Below are 22,091 nucleotides of genomic sequence, written 5' to 3'. Positions count from 1 at the left end.
TAAAAAATATATATTTTTTATCTAAGTACCACCTACAGTGAGGATTGAAGTTTCAAACTACAGAAGACTGTCACTTAGAAATGATTGTCACTTTATCAATTACATATGAATTCATAAAACTTTAAACCTAATCTGCGTAAAATGTGTAATAACACTCATTACTATATATATTATAGTTTTTCTAATTTACAATTATCAGTTTCCATATTTATTAAATTCTATACAAGTTTTAATTACAATGCCATTGTCATGAAACATATGAGCTGCTTCTGTGAGATATCTTACTCTCCACCATTCTTCTGTCTATAATGTTTACTTCATCCCACAAGGATAGAGGATTTCTCTTCATCTGTAGTCACCCACATAGGACTATCCAATATCTTTATGTATTATGATTTTTCCAGTATTCCAACCTTACTATTTGTGGTGACATGTTTCACCTTTGCATAGAATAGCATACACAGTTTTTTATCATAATGTTTGGGGGAATTGACTTGGATTAAATGTTTCCAGAGAGTTTATTTACTCCTGCTTTGACAAGGTTTAAAATCGGCTTTGAAAACTAGTAGGTGAAGCTTTCTTCTTCACCCCACTTCCTCTTTCTCACAGAAGAAACATAGTGAGTTTATTATATCTGCTCTAATGTTATTTTCATGGCAAGTGTTCAACTAAACTTCTATCTATGCTCCTGTAAAGCATTCACAGCAGACACTCGTCTAGCTACAACAACTGCTAACCATTTCCCTTATCTATCTATGCCTAAAACTAATCAAATTCCCTCATCAAAGTTTCTTTTCAAGAACTGTCCTTCTATGGAACACAATACTGTGGAACTGCTTCCCAGCTGACTATACTATGACTGTTTTCAAGTCTAATGTGAGCAAATTCCTGTTGAGCTATCTTCTTAAACATATACTACCCAATTTCTACCATTACCGATAATCACAATTTTGTTCCAATGGCTACCTGACACTCATTAACCCTTATCCTCGAGTTTCTTTAATCCTTGATTACATGGTGAACTCCCACCCTAGTAAAAAAAAAAAAAAAATCTTCTGAAATGTTTCAGAGAAACTCTTCAAATATGGTAGACAGATTTCTGTTTACATTCCTGAATTCAATATAAAGATTCTTGAGTTTCATAAGATGCACCTGAAGATGGTTGGATGTAACATCAACACAATCTTGTAAGAATAAAATTTTAGGTGTAAAAATAGTTTTCCAAATAATACTATTGGTCCTCATCTCAAAAATTACCAAACCTTCAGAATGTTTAGGTCAAACTCAGGAACCGATATGAAAATTTGGACTGAATCTTGTTTTCCTCGACTGCAGTAGATCATACATTCTCAATTTCAAGATTCACAGGTTAAAAAAAATTACATTAGCTAAAATGTTGTGAAAATAACAATCAAGATGAGAATAATAATGCAAATAATACAAATTATAAACATTATCAAATTTTATCAAAAAAAGCCTACAACAAACATTTTTTTCTAATGTATTTATATATGCATTTATATTGTGTTTAAATGATTTTCAATCTGGAAACTCAAACAAAATAAATGCAAAAGAAAAGTGAAAACCCATGATAGAAACTAACATGAAGTGAGCTGTCGAACAAGACTGGATTTTTATGACCAAATAAACAGGCAAGAAATATCGATTCATGACAAAGAATTCATCCTCGTTTGTGGCCAATAAAACCTAGTTATAAAATGATTAGTACTATATTCATTTGGTAGAAATTATGTTCTGGCTAGAATTATTTCCTTTGTACCTAGAATGCTTAGTAAAAACAGAACAGGTAGTCCCAAACCTTGTCATCCACAAAATATTCCGTAGCAACTATCATACGTATGTGGTTGAAAATTAAAACCAGAACTCTAAATTATTATCCAGCAATCCTAAGAACAGGAGCTGCATTTAAGCATATTGTGTTACAGAAAAAAGTCAAGAGAGTAAATGTAAGGTTTCACCATGTGTTTAATATTCTTGAACTTCTTATGCGTATAATTTATATAGTTGTATATTTAATTTATATATAACATGTGCCATTTACTGTCTTTATAGTCTACTATAGACAAGCTATTAATAAATCAAATGTCTTTTTAACAACTATATAAATTATACTCATAAGAAATTTACAACATATACATTAAAGTCAATGTAATACATGGTCATTCTTAGCAAGACTTAACATGTTCTGAACTGATAATACCTCGTATGGTATTTAGCACTGGGCAGGTTATTCTGGCTTCCTTCGAAGGAGAAAGTTTACAGGGAATACCAAATTCACAAGTGGTCTCCAACCCATGTATATCCCAGCCATGAGAAGATGACATACAGTACCTAGCATACCCAAATAGTCACTCATCTGGTACTAGTCAAGTTCCATGTCACTTAACTTTGGTGATCTAACAAGAACCAGAGTGCCAATGGGTAGATAATTAAAATTTTCTGAACATAATCACATTGACACTCCGATTCTCATTAGATCATCAAAGTTAAGTGACGTGGAGCTTGGCTGGTATCAGACGAGTGACTATCTTGATGAAATAAAACATCAAATATTCTAATTTGTCAAGTACATAAGTTTGAATTATGTGCATTTTTTTCTGATAATTTATTTAGTGTTACAAGATGTTTATACATGATTCATATATATATATATATATATATATATATAAAACCATGAAAAAATACCTTCCCGTATTCTATATTGGTTTGCACCAAATTTTATGTTATGATAAAGTTAAAAACAGTTAAAAAAACAAAAAAACTATTTTTAGGATACATCATTGGAAGATGCTGGTTTCCATTAAAAAAAAAATCAGCATTCTAAAACTCAATTTGTACTTTATTAGAATATATTATTTATATATCATAGTTCTTAATGCAATCTATGAATAAAAAAACTTGTAGCTAATTTACTTGAATAATTGTATAACAATTCCAAATTTATCCAGCAAATATTCTATGCCTATTTATTTGAGAGATTGCTACGCTTTCTAATCCAAACCTTCAGGCTTCTCTATTTTTTCTCACAAACCAGTGAAATACAAACACTATTTTGTCAATAAGTAAAGTATTTTTATTCAATGCATTTATCTGTGCCCCTAATCAGCTTGAATATGAAAAAGTAAAAACAAAATATTAACTCATGTTTTTATATACTTGTAGCAATATGATGTATAGAATGTGTGAGTTAAGCAGAAACAGAACATTTCCACTAGAAATTAAGTTTAAAGGAAATGCTGTAATAGAAAAGGAAGTCAGGAGTGAAACATTGGCAAATAAGCTAGTCTAATATAATCTCTCAGGGTTTTGAGTCTGAAGAAACCAAATGCATTTTCAAAATTATTCCCCCATGGAATTGGTGAGAGGAAGACTGATAATATGCCATTTGTTTGTTGTGTGATGGTACTGTGTAAGGCTCAGCCAGTCACCCTGCTCCGCCATTTTTTTTTTTTTTTGCTTAAGTTAAAAAAAGCATTTTTAGATGAACTCGTATATCTCTGTAAGAGAGAAAGAGAGACTGTTTTGCACATAAAACTAGCTTAAGTTTGAGATCCAGAAATTTTACTTCTACTACCTTTTAATATTAACAGAAAGTAATAAACTAGTATTGGATGATTTGTATATTCTGAAAAATTTAGAAGAAAAAAATTTATATATCAAGTTTATTCTATGCCATATTTTGCCCAAGTATTTTGTTGAGATCATAAAAACCATAAAGATAATCATCTAATTAAGGCAAGAAACACCCAGTGAGTGGAAAAATGTACAAATGTACAGGTTTTTGTATACAACTATCTCAGAAGATATTGTTAACAAGTACTTCACATCATGGTTGGTTGGTTGGTTGTTTTTGTTTTATGGCATATCAACCCTTTTCAGGTTATTTAATGCCGAATCCAAAGATTTTGAAGAAAATTTTTTTAATAGAATATATTTGTTTTCAAGTCAGTTTTTATTTAACCCATAGTTGGAACCCTGACAGGTACTACCACTCCGGATCAGAGTGGACCTGGGAGCAATGGCAATTAAAGGGTGGCTCCACACTACCCAAAGCCCACAAGTTGGGGTCTCACCACTGGATATAGTTTAAGGTCATATTCAGGACCTACTTCATCATAATCTACTAAATCACATGTGCTGACAAAATGAAACAATCGTCTCCTAGTTCAAAGTTGTTCAAATTTTTTTTTTTTACAATTTCCAAGACCATGATGAGTTTTATAATTCTGTTCTCAAGAAAAGCTCTCTGGAGTATGCACATAAATATTTCTTTGGTTATTATTTTTCGTTTTGTTTTATTAAGCAAAATTTAATGAAATCCAAGCAAGTACTTCAGTGTAAGATACTAAATCACATATGATGACAACAAAATAATTATCCTTTAGTGCCGAGACAACGATGGTTGGAAGAATTCTGTTCCCAAGCATGTGGTGAAGCTCTCTAACTATTATTTTGTTTTTGTTTTGTTTTAGGCAACTTCAATGATATACAAATAGCCATAAAATTTTAGCTTGAATATTTTTCCTCTGATTCATTTAAAAACTCATTTCATATAAACCTGCTTTTTACACTATATAATTTAGATCAATTTTATGCCGTCTTACATACTTGAATAATGCACTTATTCACACTCACACATACTTTCAGACCAATTTTTAATAGGATCGTCTGATCATAAAAAATGAAATTCAAATTTAAAAAAAGTAATGTTGCTGTATTAAAATAATCTCAATGGAACTCATTTTACAATCAATTATTCTAAGATGAAAGTTTGCTTTCTAATCCACCTAATTAGTTTTAAAACATATTTTACAATTTTTAATGGAATATTAATTGTTACTATTCAATTGTTACTATTTAAAATGAATGAATTTAAAAGTGACATTCGTTTCGTTTGAAGAATATTTTACTAACAATTAGTTTTACAGTAAAAAGCAAGAGAATATGTTTTTAAATTATATAAATTGTTGCGAGTTTCAATAAATAAATACATTCATTTAATGATTTGTCCACTAAGAAGATAGATTCATGTTTTCTTAATGTTATTAACCATGACAAATATATATTATGGCAAAAGAAATATCTTACTAAAACTTTAGGAATGTTGCTTACTTATTGCCACACACACTTGATGTGAAATTGTACTTATGGTGTTGTGATATAAAATTATATATAAAATTTTCTGAGGAAGACAATGAAAATGATCTGAAATTTCTGTTACCTTCTACATGTTAAATATTGGGACCTTATGCCTATAAGTAGCAATTAATTAGTATGCATTTTGGCAAGGGTTATATTAGTACATGTCAGAATAACCTGGCAGCAAATGGTGTGCCTAACAACAGGTTATATGACTGAAGTGGAGACCAAAGGTCAACTCTCTAGACAAAACATGCAGGTGTCTAAAATATGACAGGAGAAATGATGTCATGTGTTTAGGCAAGAGAACAGAGTTTCTAGTCAGTCTTGGTTGGGGAGTGATGCAGATGAAATGCATCTGGTAATGTACAGATAATCTAAGCGAATGTTACCTGAAAATTTTGCCTTTCTGCATCTCTCAATTCCCATCCTTAAGAGTAAGAAAGTTAAGAAAATAATTAATTGGTTATGTGGTCTCTTCCCCATGAGCAAACCCTCACTCTCTATATAAATAAAATGTTGAAAACTCAGCAAGCTATGGTGTTTCATGTATGAGTAGTTTTGTTTGTTTAGCTAAGATGAGGGTTCAACAACCATAACGGGATCACAGCCAGTCATCATTAGGATACAAAACGGTACAAAACGAGGAAAGGAGGAAGTAAAAACAAAAACCAAAAAATAGTATGGTGCTAGGAGCACAGAGAAAAATACATAGTAGCAATCCTCATTCAATCCTGAGCAATGCCAAATATTCTTGTTAATTTATTATAAACAGTTTATATATGTGTGTGTTTGTGTGTATGTATGTATGTGTTGGGGTGAAGAAGGCTCCCGTAAGCCATGGTGAAGGCAACCTTTCTAGGAGAAGCAAATCTCTGATTTAAAAAACCATAAAGCGGGAGACCAGCACCCGCATTAAGCTGGTCTGTAGTTTAATTTGTTGCTGGCTATCTTGCTCTTGCTTGTTGCTGGATCTTAACATTTTGAACCGAGAGAAAGATTTAGCTGTTGCACAAAGCTAAGACTCTGTAACATCATCTGTGTATAGATACTCCCTCAGGCATTTGTCGATAAAAATAGTCCTGTGGTGATGGAAAAGTTGTGACGCGTGAAGGCTTGAAATGCTGGAAGCATGTAATAATTAATCTCAATGACCGTAATTAACCAATTAAGCAAGAATTTTTTGAATTTCAAGTTTGCCTTAAGACCCCTTAAACTTAAGACATAAATTGTAGACATTTTATAGAATCAAAATCATATAATGGAATTTGATCAAAATTGTAATAAGGATTCTAGACATAAGGTTTAATAGCATTATACTTTGATTTTAATCTTTGTAAGATGACATAAACGTGTTTTACTTTTTAATTTTACTCATGGGATGCGTATTCTATGTATATAATTGGGCAAAGACCGTTAAATCAGGATAGGGGTGAGAGAGGGATATGGAAAGAAAAAAGGGTAGGAAAAAAGAAGAGGTATAAAAAAAAAGAAGTAAGGAAAAAAGAGGAGGTAAGGAAAAAAGAGGAGGTAGGAGAGAGAGCAAAGAGTGAGAAGAGAGGTGAGGTGAAAAAACAGACAATACTTATTTTGTTCATCTCCCCACGCCAGATAAAATGTGCACAGTGACAAGCAAGTAACGTCTACATAGTTTTTATAATATATTACATGAACAGATGTCTAATTATCATGGGATTTCAATGATTTTAAAATCTATTAGATATTTGGTAGAACTGAATAACGGTAGGTGACAGGGGTTAAGTGGTTAATGATATGGTCTGACAATCTGGGTGTGCTAAGTTCAAATCCAGTTTGTTCCACAAAAACACTTTCACTTAGGATGTTGGCAACCTTCACATAAGCTCTCCCATAAGTATCTAATGTCTTTCTAAAAAAAAAAATTCTAACTAGAAAGATACTGAAGAAATCAATACCTGATTCAAACGAAATGAAAGATCAGTTGAATACATCATTTTTAAAAAGAAACCATATTAAGGAAAAAGGAACAAATGTATTTTTTTTTATTGTTCATGACACATGAAAACACCTTTTTTTTTAAGGAACAGAAAGGAAAAAAACAATTTTAAACAGTTATCCCCTTTTTGATTGTTTATTTCTGCAATGTAAAAAGGGGGAAAATTATGAAAGATTCACGATGTGAATGTGGACATGATTAGTTTAGAAAGAAAAAAAACACATGCTAACATTCAGATGCTGGAGGCAAAAGGATGCAAAGAAATTGTACATTTTAAGATATAGAATGTGGATGATATTTGTTGGCAATTTTCAATTGTTAATTTATGCATTATATATATATATATATATATATATATATATATATATATATATATATATATAAGTCATTTTGTGTGTGTGTGTGTGTGTGTTCTTTCCTCATAGGTTCCAAAATGGCTGAGCTTATCTTTTGCAAATTTCACACAAAGCTAATTTATATGTCTGGCAGTGTTCTTAGATATGTTTTGTATAGAAATTCATCCGATAAGTATCGAAAATTGAAAAAATCAAATCTTAAAAATAGTTTTTTTTTTTTCTCTTATAGATAAAAATGAATAATTTTTACAGGGGAATATTTTAAGTTACATCGGCCAGGAGAGAGATAATTTCAGCAAATCATTTCTTCTGCAAAAAAAATAAAACAACAGAATTATTATAATTTGAGATTACAGATCAAATGATCCCTTATTCAAGCTCTAGTGTATCTCACTATTTTAATTTTTTCTTATTAACGAGTTCAAGTTACAATAAAAGAAGAGATACTATTTTAAATATCCACACACCGTTTCTGTGTTTGCATATTTTAAAACTAAACATTAATCAGAAGTGATTTTTCCAGGGCATTCATCGTCAAGCCCAAATATCAGCTGATATGATATTGTAAACAGAGATGGAATTTGATGAACGAAATTATATATTTTTTAATCGGAATTCATTGAGATGACTATTATTTATTAATTTTATTTATTGCGGACTATTATTCTCATCTTTTTTTTTTTTTTTTTTTTTTTTTTTTTTAAGTTGTTTCACGACGTTTCGACCAACTATTCCTCTGGGCTAAAAAAAAAAAAAAAAGTTGAGGATAATATTCCGCAATAAATAAAATTAAGAAATTATCACTATTACATTTTTATTTTTCTAATGTCTTGTGAATTAGTCCACCTGGCAAATTATTCTTCATGATATATGATAATCAATTGATTAGGATTGATTCTAAAATAATACATATGCAATCTGCATAAATTTAAATATCATGTTTAAGCATATTGTACAACCAGGCAATGCCAGGCTGCCAGCTAGTATATATTTACTTGAGTTGTGAGGCTTGTCTTCATGAAAACAGTGTTTATTTTTACCATCCTTCCTTTTTTTAGCATAATTGATTACTTTTTTTTCGCTATCTCTGATAACACCAGATTGCACACTGTCATGAGCATTTCTTATGACAGTTTTCTTAGCCTTACAACTTCTGTGCTGGTTGATGACAAATTGGAAGACTGCCATACAAGGCCAACTGACTCCCTCTATTCAATTTTGCTTTTCAACAGAACTCCTCGGCCATTTCATAGATATATTGCCTCTACCAGGACTAAAAAACTTCATCTATCCCATTGTGTAGTAAACTCCCTCCTCAGAATATCACAGGGAGATTAATAAGTGCCCCACCTTCCCCAAGAATGACCTGGAACAAAGCATTGGTGTTAATCTCAGAGGTATTATACTTACCAAATTACCAAAATACAACCCCTAGTATTGCCAAATGGTCACCCATATATGACAATCACGTCAACACATCAGTTTTTATTAAATCACCAAAGTTATGCAATGTTAAACCTGGCCATTACCAAATGTGTTTAATCGATTATAAACCTCCATATTTATGAAACAGACAGTTCTTCCTGAAATCCATGCAGGAAGAATAAATAAGATTTAAAACTTTCTTGGTATCAGCAGGAGAATAGGAAAAAATAAAACATCAGAAAGAAATTAAAAGATTCAAAATTCGACTATGTTGACATTAGTGAAAAAAAAGACACACCCACAATTGAAAATGATTGGAAGACCAGAAAGACTGTAGTTTGTCACTGAAGGTGACATCATGTCACCACACTTCTTCTGTAAATGACTCAGACTGAAAACACATCTGCATTCTGAGTTAGTGAAACTTATGGATTAATTTCAATCAAGTTGTCAGAAATCAAGGGGTGTCTTCCTTGAGCTCACACTTGATCTCTACACGAGATGCATGGATCTTCAAGTGTTCCATTGAAGTTTTTCTTCATCTCTCAAAAGTTTGGTTCATAAACAAGTGAAGATTAATTTCCCTCCTCCCTCAATTCACCACTTATAATATATTGTTTTTGTGGTCTTTTGGTCTTATGACAAGAATTCATCTGATCTGGTGGAGTATTAGTGCTGCTATTTTTGGCACTTAAAGTGTGAACTATTCCTCCTGTAAGTCAGTGTGTAATCAGACTGAGAGGATCTAATTTGGGCATTAAGTTTTGATGCTGCAGGCACCTGAATTCTTGCTGGAAAATATTTGAATACCATAGGAGAGAATTTAAATGCCTACTAGACATTATTCTTGAATGTCTAAGTTCTTTTTGTACAGGAGTTTGTCTGGGCAACTTGGCATGAAGATACTTCCCACTACAAGTAACTCCTGAACAAATATTTAAAATAGTTTTTAAAGTCCATAGGGAGTTTAGCAGCAAGATATATGTCAGTATAGTTGGGGAAGCAGGAAACCGGAAGAGAATTCCAAAGTCTAGCAGTTCTTTAGCTAATTCCAAAGCACCTCCTGTCTGTTCAAAGGTTGCCTAAATTGGCTAAATGGTGACTGAATCACTGCTCCCTTAGATATCAGGTAAATCAGCTTATATAAAAATCAAACACTCGCTGCTTCAGCTTCTTTTGCAATGTTATCATCCTGGACACCAATTGACTGCATCTCAACAGAAGCCCATACTTGCATGCAGCCAACTCCCTTTTATGTATGGCATAATCATGTTGACATTAGATCACCAAAGTTAAGAACCTTGAGCCTGGTTAGTACCAGATGGGTGATTAATTTGGGAATACGAGGTGATGTATGTAGGGTGATGTTGACACCTTCCTACAAGAGTTGCAAAAAACTAATGTCATCATCTCCCTTAACGGTGATATACCTATAACTAGAGACAGCTTGTGAATTTCATACTTCCATGGAACTTCCTCCTTTGGATGAAGCTGGTTAAACCAGCTTAGGGTTAGTCCCAGAGTTTTATCTCCTTTTCCTTATTACCTTACAATTTTGGACATGGTTTGATTACATCGCAAAAAAGTCCAGAAGTCTCTCACCAAAAGTCATTCTGCCTTTTCCAATTTACTTTCCTGTTTGGTTGATGCTGACCTCACCACATTGCAACAAAAACCCACTGAAGACAGTTCACAGGTCAAAGCCATTCCTTCCAAAACAAAAGGTCAAAAGCTTGCAAACAATTCTCCGAATAATCTTTGATAAGCTTTTGTGATAGCACATCTTTGCAAAACTTTGCAATCAGAACATTCAATATTTTCTGTCATATTGCTTAGAAAAACCAAAAAAAAAAAACATTGAAATTAAGTAATTTTGTTGCTTACATCTATTCTTTGAAGAGTACTGAACTAACATACATACATATATATATAGATTATATATTAAGTGAAATTTTTAAATACTTTCAGATTACAGATTGTATAATATTGTAAACTTAAAGTCCATATAAATATTGATATTCATATTTACAAGACAATCCTAACCAGATAAAATAGCTCAATGTACGAGATAGAGCAATAGCATAAATAAAAATTTAGAATTAAATTCAGTAAATTAAAAAATTTACAACAAATTTATTATTTGACAAGGAATAGAAAATTTAAGGTTTTTTTTGCTTAATACATGGATTTTAAGTAAACGGCTCAATTCATCAGAGGAAATGTTTTTAGCAAAATAATATTCACAGGCAGTCATAAATTTTGCTATTTAGCACATAGATTGAAAACTAAAAAGCGTGTATGAAAAGCCTAAAAAAAAAGCCGAGATTAAAAAAAGAATATTTCATGGTTTAGTTAGGTTTAATGAAGAGTAGAGGCAAAGTCGTAAAATCCAATCGAGTTTTTGAAGTTCATTTGTTGTGCATATATGCAATAAATTTGTAATAAATTTTTTTAATTTACAGAATTTAATTCCAAATTTATATATATATATATATATATATATATATATATATATATATATATATATATATATATATAGAGAGAGAGAGAGAGAGAGAGAGAGAGAGAGGCACATAACCTTTAATCTATTTTATATGAATGTTTCTATTATTTTTAATATAAATACAGGTTCCATTACGTAAGATATACTAGAAGAACAGTGGCCTATTTTGTCCCCCATTGAGTTTGCTTTAATTTGTTTAGGAAAAAAATGGGGTTTCAAAACTAGACGAGTTCATTTAGTGAAACAGAATAATTTATGAAGACAAACTCAGCCAAGTAATGTTATTTTTGCAAAGCAGTAATCTTACAAACAAATATCGTCCACACATTGTTGGTAAAGATGTAACCAAAATATTAATTTGCTTTTTTAATTAACATAAAATACATGTTTTTTTTTTTTCTTTTTTTTTTTGTATCTTTTCTTTAAAAAAAAAAACAAAAATACAATTGTGATAATTTTGGAATATATTTTTCCATTTGTTGATGATATTCTTATGAAATTTTCCTGGATTTTTGCAAAATAATCCAGGATACAAAAATAAGGATTATTACACTCACAAAACAAAGGATAAAAGATGTTTTAAAAGTTACACAAAAATAATTTATCATAAAAGAGAAACTGAAAATAATTAGGAAAAAAATTAGAATAAAAAATATATTCATTTGATAACAACAAATAAAATAAGTTCATTAGATAAAAATAAATAATAAATTTATTTGGTAAAAATAAACAAAATAAAAATAAATAAAACCAAACGAAATTTTAAATCTAAAAATAAAATTAAATTGATAAAAAAACACAAGAAATTGAACCCAAAGAAAAATCAATCCAACAAGTTATTTTTAAAAACTTATAACACACCCACACACATTAATGAAAAGCAAAGAATGCGTGGAAGGAAAGGAAGAAAAAGAGAAATGTTTTTGAGCATCACCTGGATCATCTGAACCCCTTTGGGCATTTGGCTAACATGGGTTAGTAATGCACTGGACATGGCCTCAATCTTGGCTTGTGCATTTCCAGGAAGAAGCAGCAGCTGGAATAGCAAAAAAAGCAAGAAATTTCCATCATTTATACAGCCCCAAGAAACAAGCATAATTGCCCTGCGCCAAAGAAAAACCTTAACGTTATAAAGATCAGAAAAACAAGAAGCAAGTAAAAATGGCAAGGAATTTATTTGCATGAAATAATTGTAAGGCACACCTTTACCAAAATAATTTCTTGTTCAAAATTCACCAGCTTGTGTTCAAGTCTCAATTAACAAATTCAGTTCATGGGATTTGTATATAAAAATAAATTTGTATATAAAAATAAATTAATAAAAACTAAATACATATTATTTGGATTCTTCAGACGACTGTTGTCACAAACGTTTCGATCAATGTAACCTCAGGTCTTCTTTAGATGTATCTTGTCGAACTTGTGGAATATTTCTGTCAAACTCACTAATCTGCACAGAATTTCAAACAGAAACCTTTGTTTACGCTCACGTAGCTGACTCTGGTACCATCAGCCATGACCGAGTAGAAGTTCTCAGTAAATTGCAATTGTATTTTGAGTGTCGCCCGCACCGAGGATCAAAGAGTGTAACTTTACATGAAGGTCCATTCGAAATTATGTGCAGATTCCCTGAGTTTGACAAGATACACCTGAAGAAGGTCAAAGGTTACATCAACTGAAATGTTGTGAAAGTAACACTCAGGAGAGAACAGCTGCCGAAGGATCCAAATAATAAAATTGCCATCTGAAAAATTCAGAAACGTAAAACGCAAACCATCACACTGGATGAGCATTGAGTCTCTTCTATCTACCTAAGTTGTGAGTATGTGCATCACAGTATCACAGTTAAACAATTGGTCTAAGAGACAAACTAACTGCAGATTTGGAATCAACATCTCTGATGTCCTTATCGATTTCATAAGTTCTTGAACCTTTTTTAAAACTCATTTAAAATTAAAGGATAACAATTTAGATATAATAATTTGGACTTTTTCAAAAAAAAAACTGAACATAAAAATAAGTCAAGATTTTTTTTTTAGTAAATTATATTGTACATACGTTTTTTTTTTTTTTTTAAATCAAAATTGAAACTTTTCTTTATATTTTATTTATTACACAAACTATATTAGATCTATATGTAAAACTAAAAAATTTAATTTGCTATCACTACTGAATTGATAAACTGTTTAAGTTAGTTAAAAAATGCAATAATTTTTTATCAATTATTGTGCGGATAAAGTGTTTAATCTCAGTTCCTATATTTTATGCCATCTTTTAGGGTTCGAATCTATTCTATTAAAGGAACTTTGTGTGTTTGAATGTGTGCGAGCAAGAGAGTTTGTTCCCTACGGACTCGAAAACAGCTTGGCCGATTTTGATCAAAGTTAACACCTTACACAGCCTAACATCACGAGAGCATTTAAGAAATTTTATTATCACACAAGCCAGAAGGGCTGACACATAGGTTATTTGATATGAGGGGAGGATGTTCGAAATGAATTTTTCTGTTTAAAGTACAATTGTACTATGATACTTGACTTTTTTATTTTAAACCTCAATTCAAGCCATTATATATAAAAATAATTATATAAAATCAACGGTAGGTTCTCTACAGTGCAATGTAGACTACACTGCGGGGAGGCATGTGAAGCTTTCTCCCGGTGCTCTGCACGAGAGATGCCAATCAATCGATTTGATTGAAAAATGGGCAATTTCACAGATTTCAATGACAATAAAAATATGAGAGTGTGAAACATTCATTGGTCATTATTCATTTCCGGGCAACGTCGAGTCTCACTGCTAGTCTCATATAAGACAATTTATTTTCTATAAATTGAAATAATGTATCTAAATTTATCTAAAACATGAAATCTTTTTTATCACTGATATTATCTATATTAATATCAAAACCGACCACTGTTATTTCAATCAAATTAAACAGTCTTAAAATCTTATTTATAAAACTCACTATGTCTGTTCGTCCATTTCCATTTTTTCAAAGTGCATCTCTTCAGAGATGCAAAGTCAAAGAGTTGTGCCAGGAGGGTCAAATGGTTGCATTTTTTGTGAATCGTTCTTTTATGGATTTTTAGCTGGTAAAGTAGATGAGAGGTTAAAACAAAACTGGAACTTGGCAGGTGTAAGTTGACTTAATGTGCTCATGTACTCACGCACATTTATATCTTATAGTTTGTTCATTTTCAACTATTTCTTGTCCATCTGACAATAGCTCAAATGGTAATGACTTAGACTGAAGTGCTATATGCTTTAGTTTCAATTATAGATCATGGGACCAAAATCATTTTTTCTTTTGAAATCACTATATATTGAGCACAGTCAAATTTTATATATCAAACTATGTGTTTGTCTCTATTTCTTTACCTACGAGATGCAAGGTTGCAGAGCTGTGCAAGTTGGATCAAATGATTGCATTTTTTGTAAACTTGTTTTATATATATAAAAGTGGCCTTGTCTGCTCTGTGTGAGGAAAAGATTGCACAAATATAAATTTATATATTAAAATCAGTCTATTTTTAATTATTTATATGATAGCTCAAACAGTAATGACCAAGGCTGTTATAGTTTCAATTTTAGCCGATGGCACCTAAGTTATATATTCTTTTTTTATTTTACTATTTTTTTAAAATCACCACAATATATTAGGTACAATATAATAATCAATAGATAATTGACTCTATAATAATAAATATGAAACCTACATAAATTAAAATATCACATTTAAGTGATACATATTATTTGGATTCTTCAGACGACTGTTGTCACAAACGTTTCGATCAATGTAACCTCAGGTCTTCTTTAGATGTATCATGTCGAACTTGTGGAATCTTTCTGTAAAACTCACTAATCTGCACAGAATTTCAAACAGATTTGATTTTAATATATGAATTTATATATTTTACAACTGGGCGATCGGCTAGTACTATATATATAGTAGAAAGCAAAGACCAAAACAGCTAATTTTATGTATAATTTTCAAAATTATTTTTAAACAGTTTTTAATGAATTAATGTTTTGTGTAATTCATGTGTAATTTCATTATCATATATATATATATACACACACACACACAACTGTCAGTAAAAAAAAATCAATGGATAAATTATATTTTTTTTAAATGTTCAACTTAAGGAAGGTAATTAAAATGAACACTAGGTTTTTAAAATGTCTATAGATGTATATTACATAATGTGAATGAATACTAAGAGCTAAATTAATAGCCAGTTGATAGTTTTTTGCTTGTAATATACATGAAAACATTTATGCTCTTGAGGTGATCCATTTTTATATGATTGAATTTCCAAGATTCTCAATTCAAAAAGTGATATTTAGTTTATTCATTGCCCTTTTATTTTCAGTCAAAAAGCTTTCCAAATCCCAAAAGCAAAAGCATGCAAAGTTAGAAGCAATTTTAAGAAATGCTTGCTTCCATATTTCGAACAGAAAAAAAAAGTTTTAGTGAAAATTTTAACATAGAAACTTATATTTGTTAGTTTTCAGAAATTTTGCTGAAATTGATGATGGTCACATGTTTGGAAATGTACCAAGATGCACATTCACAATTTAAAAGGACATAACTGTCAGATGAGAAAAATGGACAAAAAAAAAACAAAAAAAGTTATGAATAATTGTGAATGTTGTTGACATCAAAAAAAGAAAGAAAAACGTGTGCATTGTATCTTGTCGTTGGTTGGTTGTTTTACGGCATATGAACCCTTTTCAGGTTATTTAATGCCGAATCCACAGATTTTGAAGAAAAATTTTTTTAATAGAATATATTTTTGTTTTCAAGCCAGTTTCTATTTAACCCATAGTTGGGACCTTAACAGGTACTATAACTCCGGGTCAGAGTGGACCTGGGAGCAATGGCAATTAAAGGATGGCTCCACACTCCCCAAAGCCCGCAAGCTGGGGCTCACCACTGGATATAGTTTAAGGTCATATCCAGGACTGGTGTATCTTGTCAAACTAAGGAGTCTGTATGGAATTTTGAATGGAACGCTTTATTTAATCCACAAAGGTAGCATACTCTCATTTCATGAGAACCAGGTAGAAGTCTTAATTCGCAATTGTATTCTTAGTAGGACTTTATCCGTTACATAGCAGATGCTTGCAAGAAGATGAGAACAAATACAAATAATCAAAATTTCTAATCTTCATCTAAAAAAAAATTAGAAACACACACGTATATATGTGTGTGTATGTGGGTTATTAAATACATATTCAGTAATTCACAAAGGTATGAAAGATATTTTAGTAAGTAAATTGTTAGTAAGAATGTATGTTTATATATTTGTTTGTATGACTATGTGGCATAGTGTGTCACATGTTTTCTTGCTTTTGTTTTGTCAGTTTGTGAATATATGTGAACTTGTGCAAGTTTGTTGCAGATGTCTGGGTGCTGTTTGCCCAACTGATGATAGGATGTTGACAGTAGACACTATCTTCTGCTACCTGGATGATATGTTGAATTCTATTGGTGTTATATATCAGCTATCTCTTCCTTTACTGCAAATTTATTTCATTTTTAAAATAATGTTTAAAAAGAAATTGAAAGCAAAATTTCCATTCAATGAAATGAAAGTCACGCGCCTGTTTAGTAAAATCCAGTTTTGCAGGCAGTAACAGTCTAAATAATGACAAGGTGTAGCAGACATGAATGTGAAAGTTTTTTTTCATTCATATCATCTATATTGTCATCAAAACAAATCACTGCTATTGACATGAATAACATAACAGCCTTTAAAAATACTATATGTATAGCAGAAAAAGATCAAAACAGTTATTTATATGTTGAATGTGCATAACTTTTTTAAACAGGTTATAATAAATTAATGTTTTGTGTTATTCATTTGTAATTTTATTGTCCTCTATGTATGTAAATTTATTTTCTCTTGCAAATCAATATTCTTGATAAGTGATTTGGCCACATGCTGACCAATCAGCTTGCAAGGCACATCAATTTCATCTATACTCTGAAGAACTTTAGTTCTTTGGGAAACATTATCAGCCATGAGAAAAAATCCAGGAAGCATCAAAGAGACATCCTCTCTCTCTCTCTCTCTCTCTCGTCAAGGTTTAATGGATGCTCTGGCATTGACGATCTCTATATGAAGATAACTGCTGGTCAACCTTCAACAACCCAAAGAACTTTCAACTCTTTTTTTTCTTCACTCGGACACTGACCAGTTTTATGCTTCTTAAATAAGCACTTTCATTGTTATAATTGTTTTTTCTCTTTCAATGCTATGTTTTTATTTACTATTAATAATTAAAAGTGCATATTGTATCTCTTAAATACCAAGGATTGGGTGGATAGGCAATGTAAAGTCGGGTCAAACCCTGTTAGCAAAGCTGAATATACCAAAGCTTTCTACACTCCTGATGATCAGTCAGCTACGTTGGTTTGATCATGTTGAGAGAAGCAACTTTTGGATAAGATGATGAGAGAGCTTGCAGTGGAGAGCCAGAGGAATATCTGTCGACTCCAAAAAACTTGGATACAAACCATCAACAAATATCTTAGTGGAGACCGAGATTGAAATCTATGAGAAAATGTTAGACCTCTAACCAAGGGAAATAAGATGATAAAACCACAAAGGAATAGGAGAATGATGAAGAAAAACAGAAAAAAAAACCCATAGAAACTGAGTTGATGGTTGAGGAAGAACAAGAAGGCAATGAGGTTAGTAAATTCAAGGTTAGCATGCTGCAACAAAGAACCCTTGAGAAATTTCAAAATGTTAGAACCATTAGCAAATGTGAGGGCAGAAAAAATTGTTTTATCAGAATTGTAGATTGAGAAAGAGAACCAAGTAGATTTGTTAATTAGCCTCCACTTTTAAAATACCTTTTTTGGATCCTCGTTAGTGGAGGAGGGCTGAAAAAGATATTTGAAAACATTCATCAATTGCAAATTTGATAAGGAATCTTTCGCATCTTCTAGTTTTTGATTAGTAATTACCAGAGGAGTTTTCCAGATTCATAAAATTCTACCCCAAAACATGAACATCTTAAACACAAGATGACTGCGGCAAAAATGTCATGATTGAGTTGAGGAATAACTACAGCACGTATCTTCCACTTCCTTGAATGAATGATGGTTCATCACAATCTATTCTAATTTTCTGATCTTTTCACAGCGTTACCCCAAAATGTCACTCATGAAATCTTATATATAATAAAAGGGACGCAATTTTTCCCCTCTGGACTAAAATACTGTAGGTTTACATTAACAGATGGCACATAAAAATTTTTTATGTTTACGCTATTAGCCATTAGCTTATATAACTATAGAACTCCATTGCAGACACATTATTCCGTTATATTAAAACATTACATTTATTCCTAGAAGTTCCATCTTCATCATCATCATAACCTACAGAGGAAGTACCTTAAATTTTATCCCCTATTCAATAAAACCTATTACAACCAGATTCTACACCGTGTGCATTTTTATTTCTACTCCATCATTAAAAGACTAGTGAATTTATACATATTGCCTACTGTTAACGCTTTACCCCTACACAAAGAATGATTTCTCCCTCTTCCCATCCCTCAAAATCTCATTGGTTGAGATCTACATATTCGGACATTCCAGAATGAAAGAAACATCATTCAAAAACAAACACTCCAGAGATTACCAACTTCAGAGTTTCAAAAAAAAAAAAAAAAAAATGATTTGCACTTCATTACAAGTACTATTTTTGTTAATATCTTACTAACATCACCAAGAAACAAATTACTTGGTTTATCGATTATTTGTCGTGCTATTTTACCAAACAAAAATTGGAGTTTCATATTTTCATTGCTGTTTACATTTATTTCATTTACAGTGACAGATAATTAATATTTATATTTTATTTCGATAATAAAATTACAGTGACACATAATTATTAATTATATTTTATTTTAGCAATGTCAGTTAATGGGTCCTGCTAATTCTTTATAAAATCCACAATCTTAAAGTATAAAGTATATCCTTGAGTAATAAAGCAAAGATAACAAATGAGAAAATTCAATTTTCTCATTTATTTAAAAAAAAAAAATAATTCTACTTCAATTAGGCAGTCTGATATCTCATACGAATTTCGGTGCTTGTTTACATTCAGAATCTTTCAAACCAAAACATTTCAGGTGAAAACTCTACGTACTTATGTGAAATGGCAAAATTAGTATAAATTTTATAAAAAATATCAAAAACTGATCCACTCGAAGATATGCTCGATGTATTTTTAACAAAAGTCCATCCACAATTACATTGGTTTTAAAAATAAGAAACCCTTAATTTAACCCAATTTAAGTCAAGAGTTATCACACTTGTTTGTCATATTGAATTGATTGCACAGCTCTTCCACATTCAAACATGAAAAAACTGTATAAGTCAATAATTTCTATTTTTACTTGTAATTATTTTTCTACTGGAGCATTTTTCATGATTTTTGGAATTTATGTTATCTTTGTCATGACATACAGATACATAATGTTTTCACCTGAAATGCGTTGGTTTAAAAAGATCACCAATGTAAACAAGCACAAGAATTTCTTTAATACGAGGATTCAATATTTTTCATAATTTTTATTGTAACATTTTTTCAAGAAAATCATTAATTAACCAGCGTTCAACCATCATCTAAACCAGTCAGTTTAGCATAATGTCAAGAATTTTAGCTAATGGGCCAGGAGACCAGGGTTCAATCTTGAATCGATTTATACAACAGGCTTAAAAATAATACTTGATGCCCGCTTGCAAAACATTTTGTATTATAAAGTAAAAATTATGGATAAGTAAGTAGTTTTGGAACAGGAGTGGTGTCCTCCTCTACATCTCGGAGTAGCAAAAAGGGAGCCATCAGGTTGCTCTTGACGATGGCAGACTTTTTTTTTTTTTTTAAACTTTTAGCCACCATCTGTACACCATCAAAAACAATAAACTAAACTTGCCCACAATCTATTTTTCCATAAGCAATATTCTGATTTCTGAGAATGAAAGTAGTTTCTCTGAAATGACGTACCTGTCGCGGATCGGACAGAGGTGGAAGAACGACAGTCTTTTCCATAGTGTGCATCACAATCTTCCACAATTCCTGCAAAAGAAAATAAAAAGATTTAACATCACAGAATAATTTTGAGACAAATATTTGAACTAATATTTTAGAAGAAAATAATCGAATAATGGTAATATTAGGTTCTTCAGAAAATCAAAAACAATTTCAGAGACATTTATCCATTGAGTTCATCATGCTAGACCCATTTATCAGACATGTTCAACTTACAAAATTTGTTTTAAGTGATCGGACAGCATTAGAATATTGACATCAAGTTTATTATTTCAGACCAAGCAGTAATTAAGGACCCTGGCCCACCTCACTTAGCAAAGAACCTTCACATACAGCACCATTAGATTGACACACTGGTTCTCGCCAGATCACTGAAGTTACACAACATCAACCCTGGCCAGTACCAAATGGGTGACCATTTGGGAAGGCGAGGTGCTCTATGTACCACGAGGTAAAACACCAGGTTGAGAAACTGGCACGGTCTATCCATCTCCCAACTGTTGTAGGCAATCTAGTGATGGCATCACAATAAAAATTATCCTTGATAGCCCTAGTGGAGCATCAAGTATTCAGCTATGGACAAGATTTTAATTACACTATACAACTTGTGTAGTGGATTCAATCTCGGTTGTGGCTGCATGTTATTCTTTTTTTTTTTTTCACCTTGGTATATTCGAGCAGTTTTCATGACCAAGAGTGCATTTTTATATATTTACAAAACTTTAATCTTTGGATTGATATTTTTTATTTAAAAATTAAATAAAAATAAATAATTTTTTAATAAAACAAAAATAATAATTTTTATTGATTTTTTATATGTAGTGTGCATTTTTTAATACAAATCAATATTTATTTAATTATTCTTTAAACTATTAACTTTAGCAACAATACAAGTTAAATTTTAATTTTCAAGTGGATTTTCATGACACAGAGGGCATTTATATACTTAAAAAATGTTTTAATTTTCAGGTAGATTTTCGCGAATTGGTATTTTATTACAAATATAATAAAAGCAAGTTTATTATTTATTTATAATCAAGATTTACAAAACTTTAGTTAATGGATGTTGTGCAAAGATGATGTCACACAATTTGAAAATGATGTTTTTTTTTTTATGGAGAGTATGTTTATTTATAATTTTTTTAAAATAAAACGATTTAAATCAAATTTTTGATTAATATTTTTACCTTGGTTTAAATAGTAAAATTCTGTAAATAAACACACTCTCCATAAAAATCAATCAAATTATTCGTGAACAGGATTGATTTTTATGTAGAGTACGTTTACATATTTACAAAACAAAAGAAATAATAATAATAATAATAAGAAGAAACCAATGTAATAATTGAAAATTTAGGACACTTATGTTTCATGTTGGTGGTCAGTGAAGGAGAAATCTTTGTAGACCGAAGCAATTTTTTATGCATAATAAAATCAGAAATACAAGCAACAAGTACAAAGAACCGAGATTTGAAAAATGTTTTCAAGAATAATTAAATATTGATTTGTATTAAAAGCAAACACAGAAAAAAAAAACGGACTCTACATAAACAAAATTCAATTTTGGTTGCGAAAATCTGTGAAACATTCACGAA

At 30.9% G+C, this 22,091-nt stretch overlaps 1 protein-coding gene across 1 annotated transcript in view; it reads right to left on the bottom strand.

Annotated features, from left to right (window-relative positions):
* Positions 1–22,091, bottom strand: part of LOC145286274 (protein unc-13 homolog B-like) — a 597,427-nt gene that overhangs the window by 44,358 nt on the left and 530,978 nt on the right. The window contains exons 44-45 of the mRNA XM_080135112.1: positions 20,452–20,523; positions 12,354–12,455 (exon numbers count right to left, since the gene is read on the bottom strand). Coding sequence (XP_079991238.1) covers positions 12,354–12,455; positions 20,452–20,523 — 174 coding nt within the window. The remainder of the gene's footprint in view (positions 1–12,353; positions 12,456–20,451; positions 20,524–22,091) is intronic.

Source organism: Euprymna scolopes, chromosome 10 (genome assembly GCF_053919585.1).
Source record: "Euprymna scolopes isolate OS-2025 chromosome 10, ASM5391958v1, whole genome shotgun sequence".
Classification (NCBI taxonomy): domain Eukaryota; kingdom Metazoa; phylum Mollusca; class Cephalopoda; order Sepiida; family Sepiolidae; genus Euprymna; species Euprymna scolopes.
Note: the sequence above shows the minus strand (reverse complement) of the source record. Positions and strands in the feature narration are given on the sequence as shown.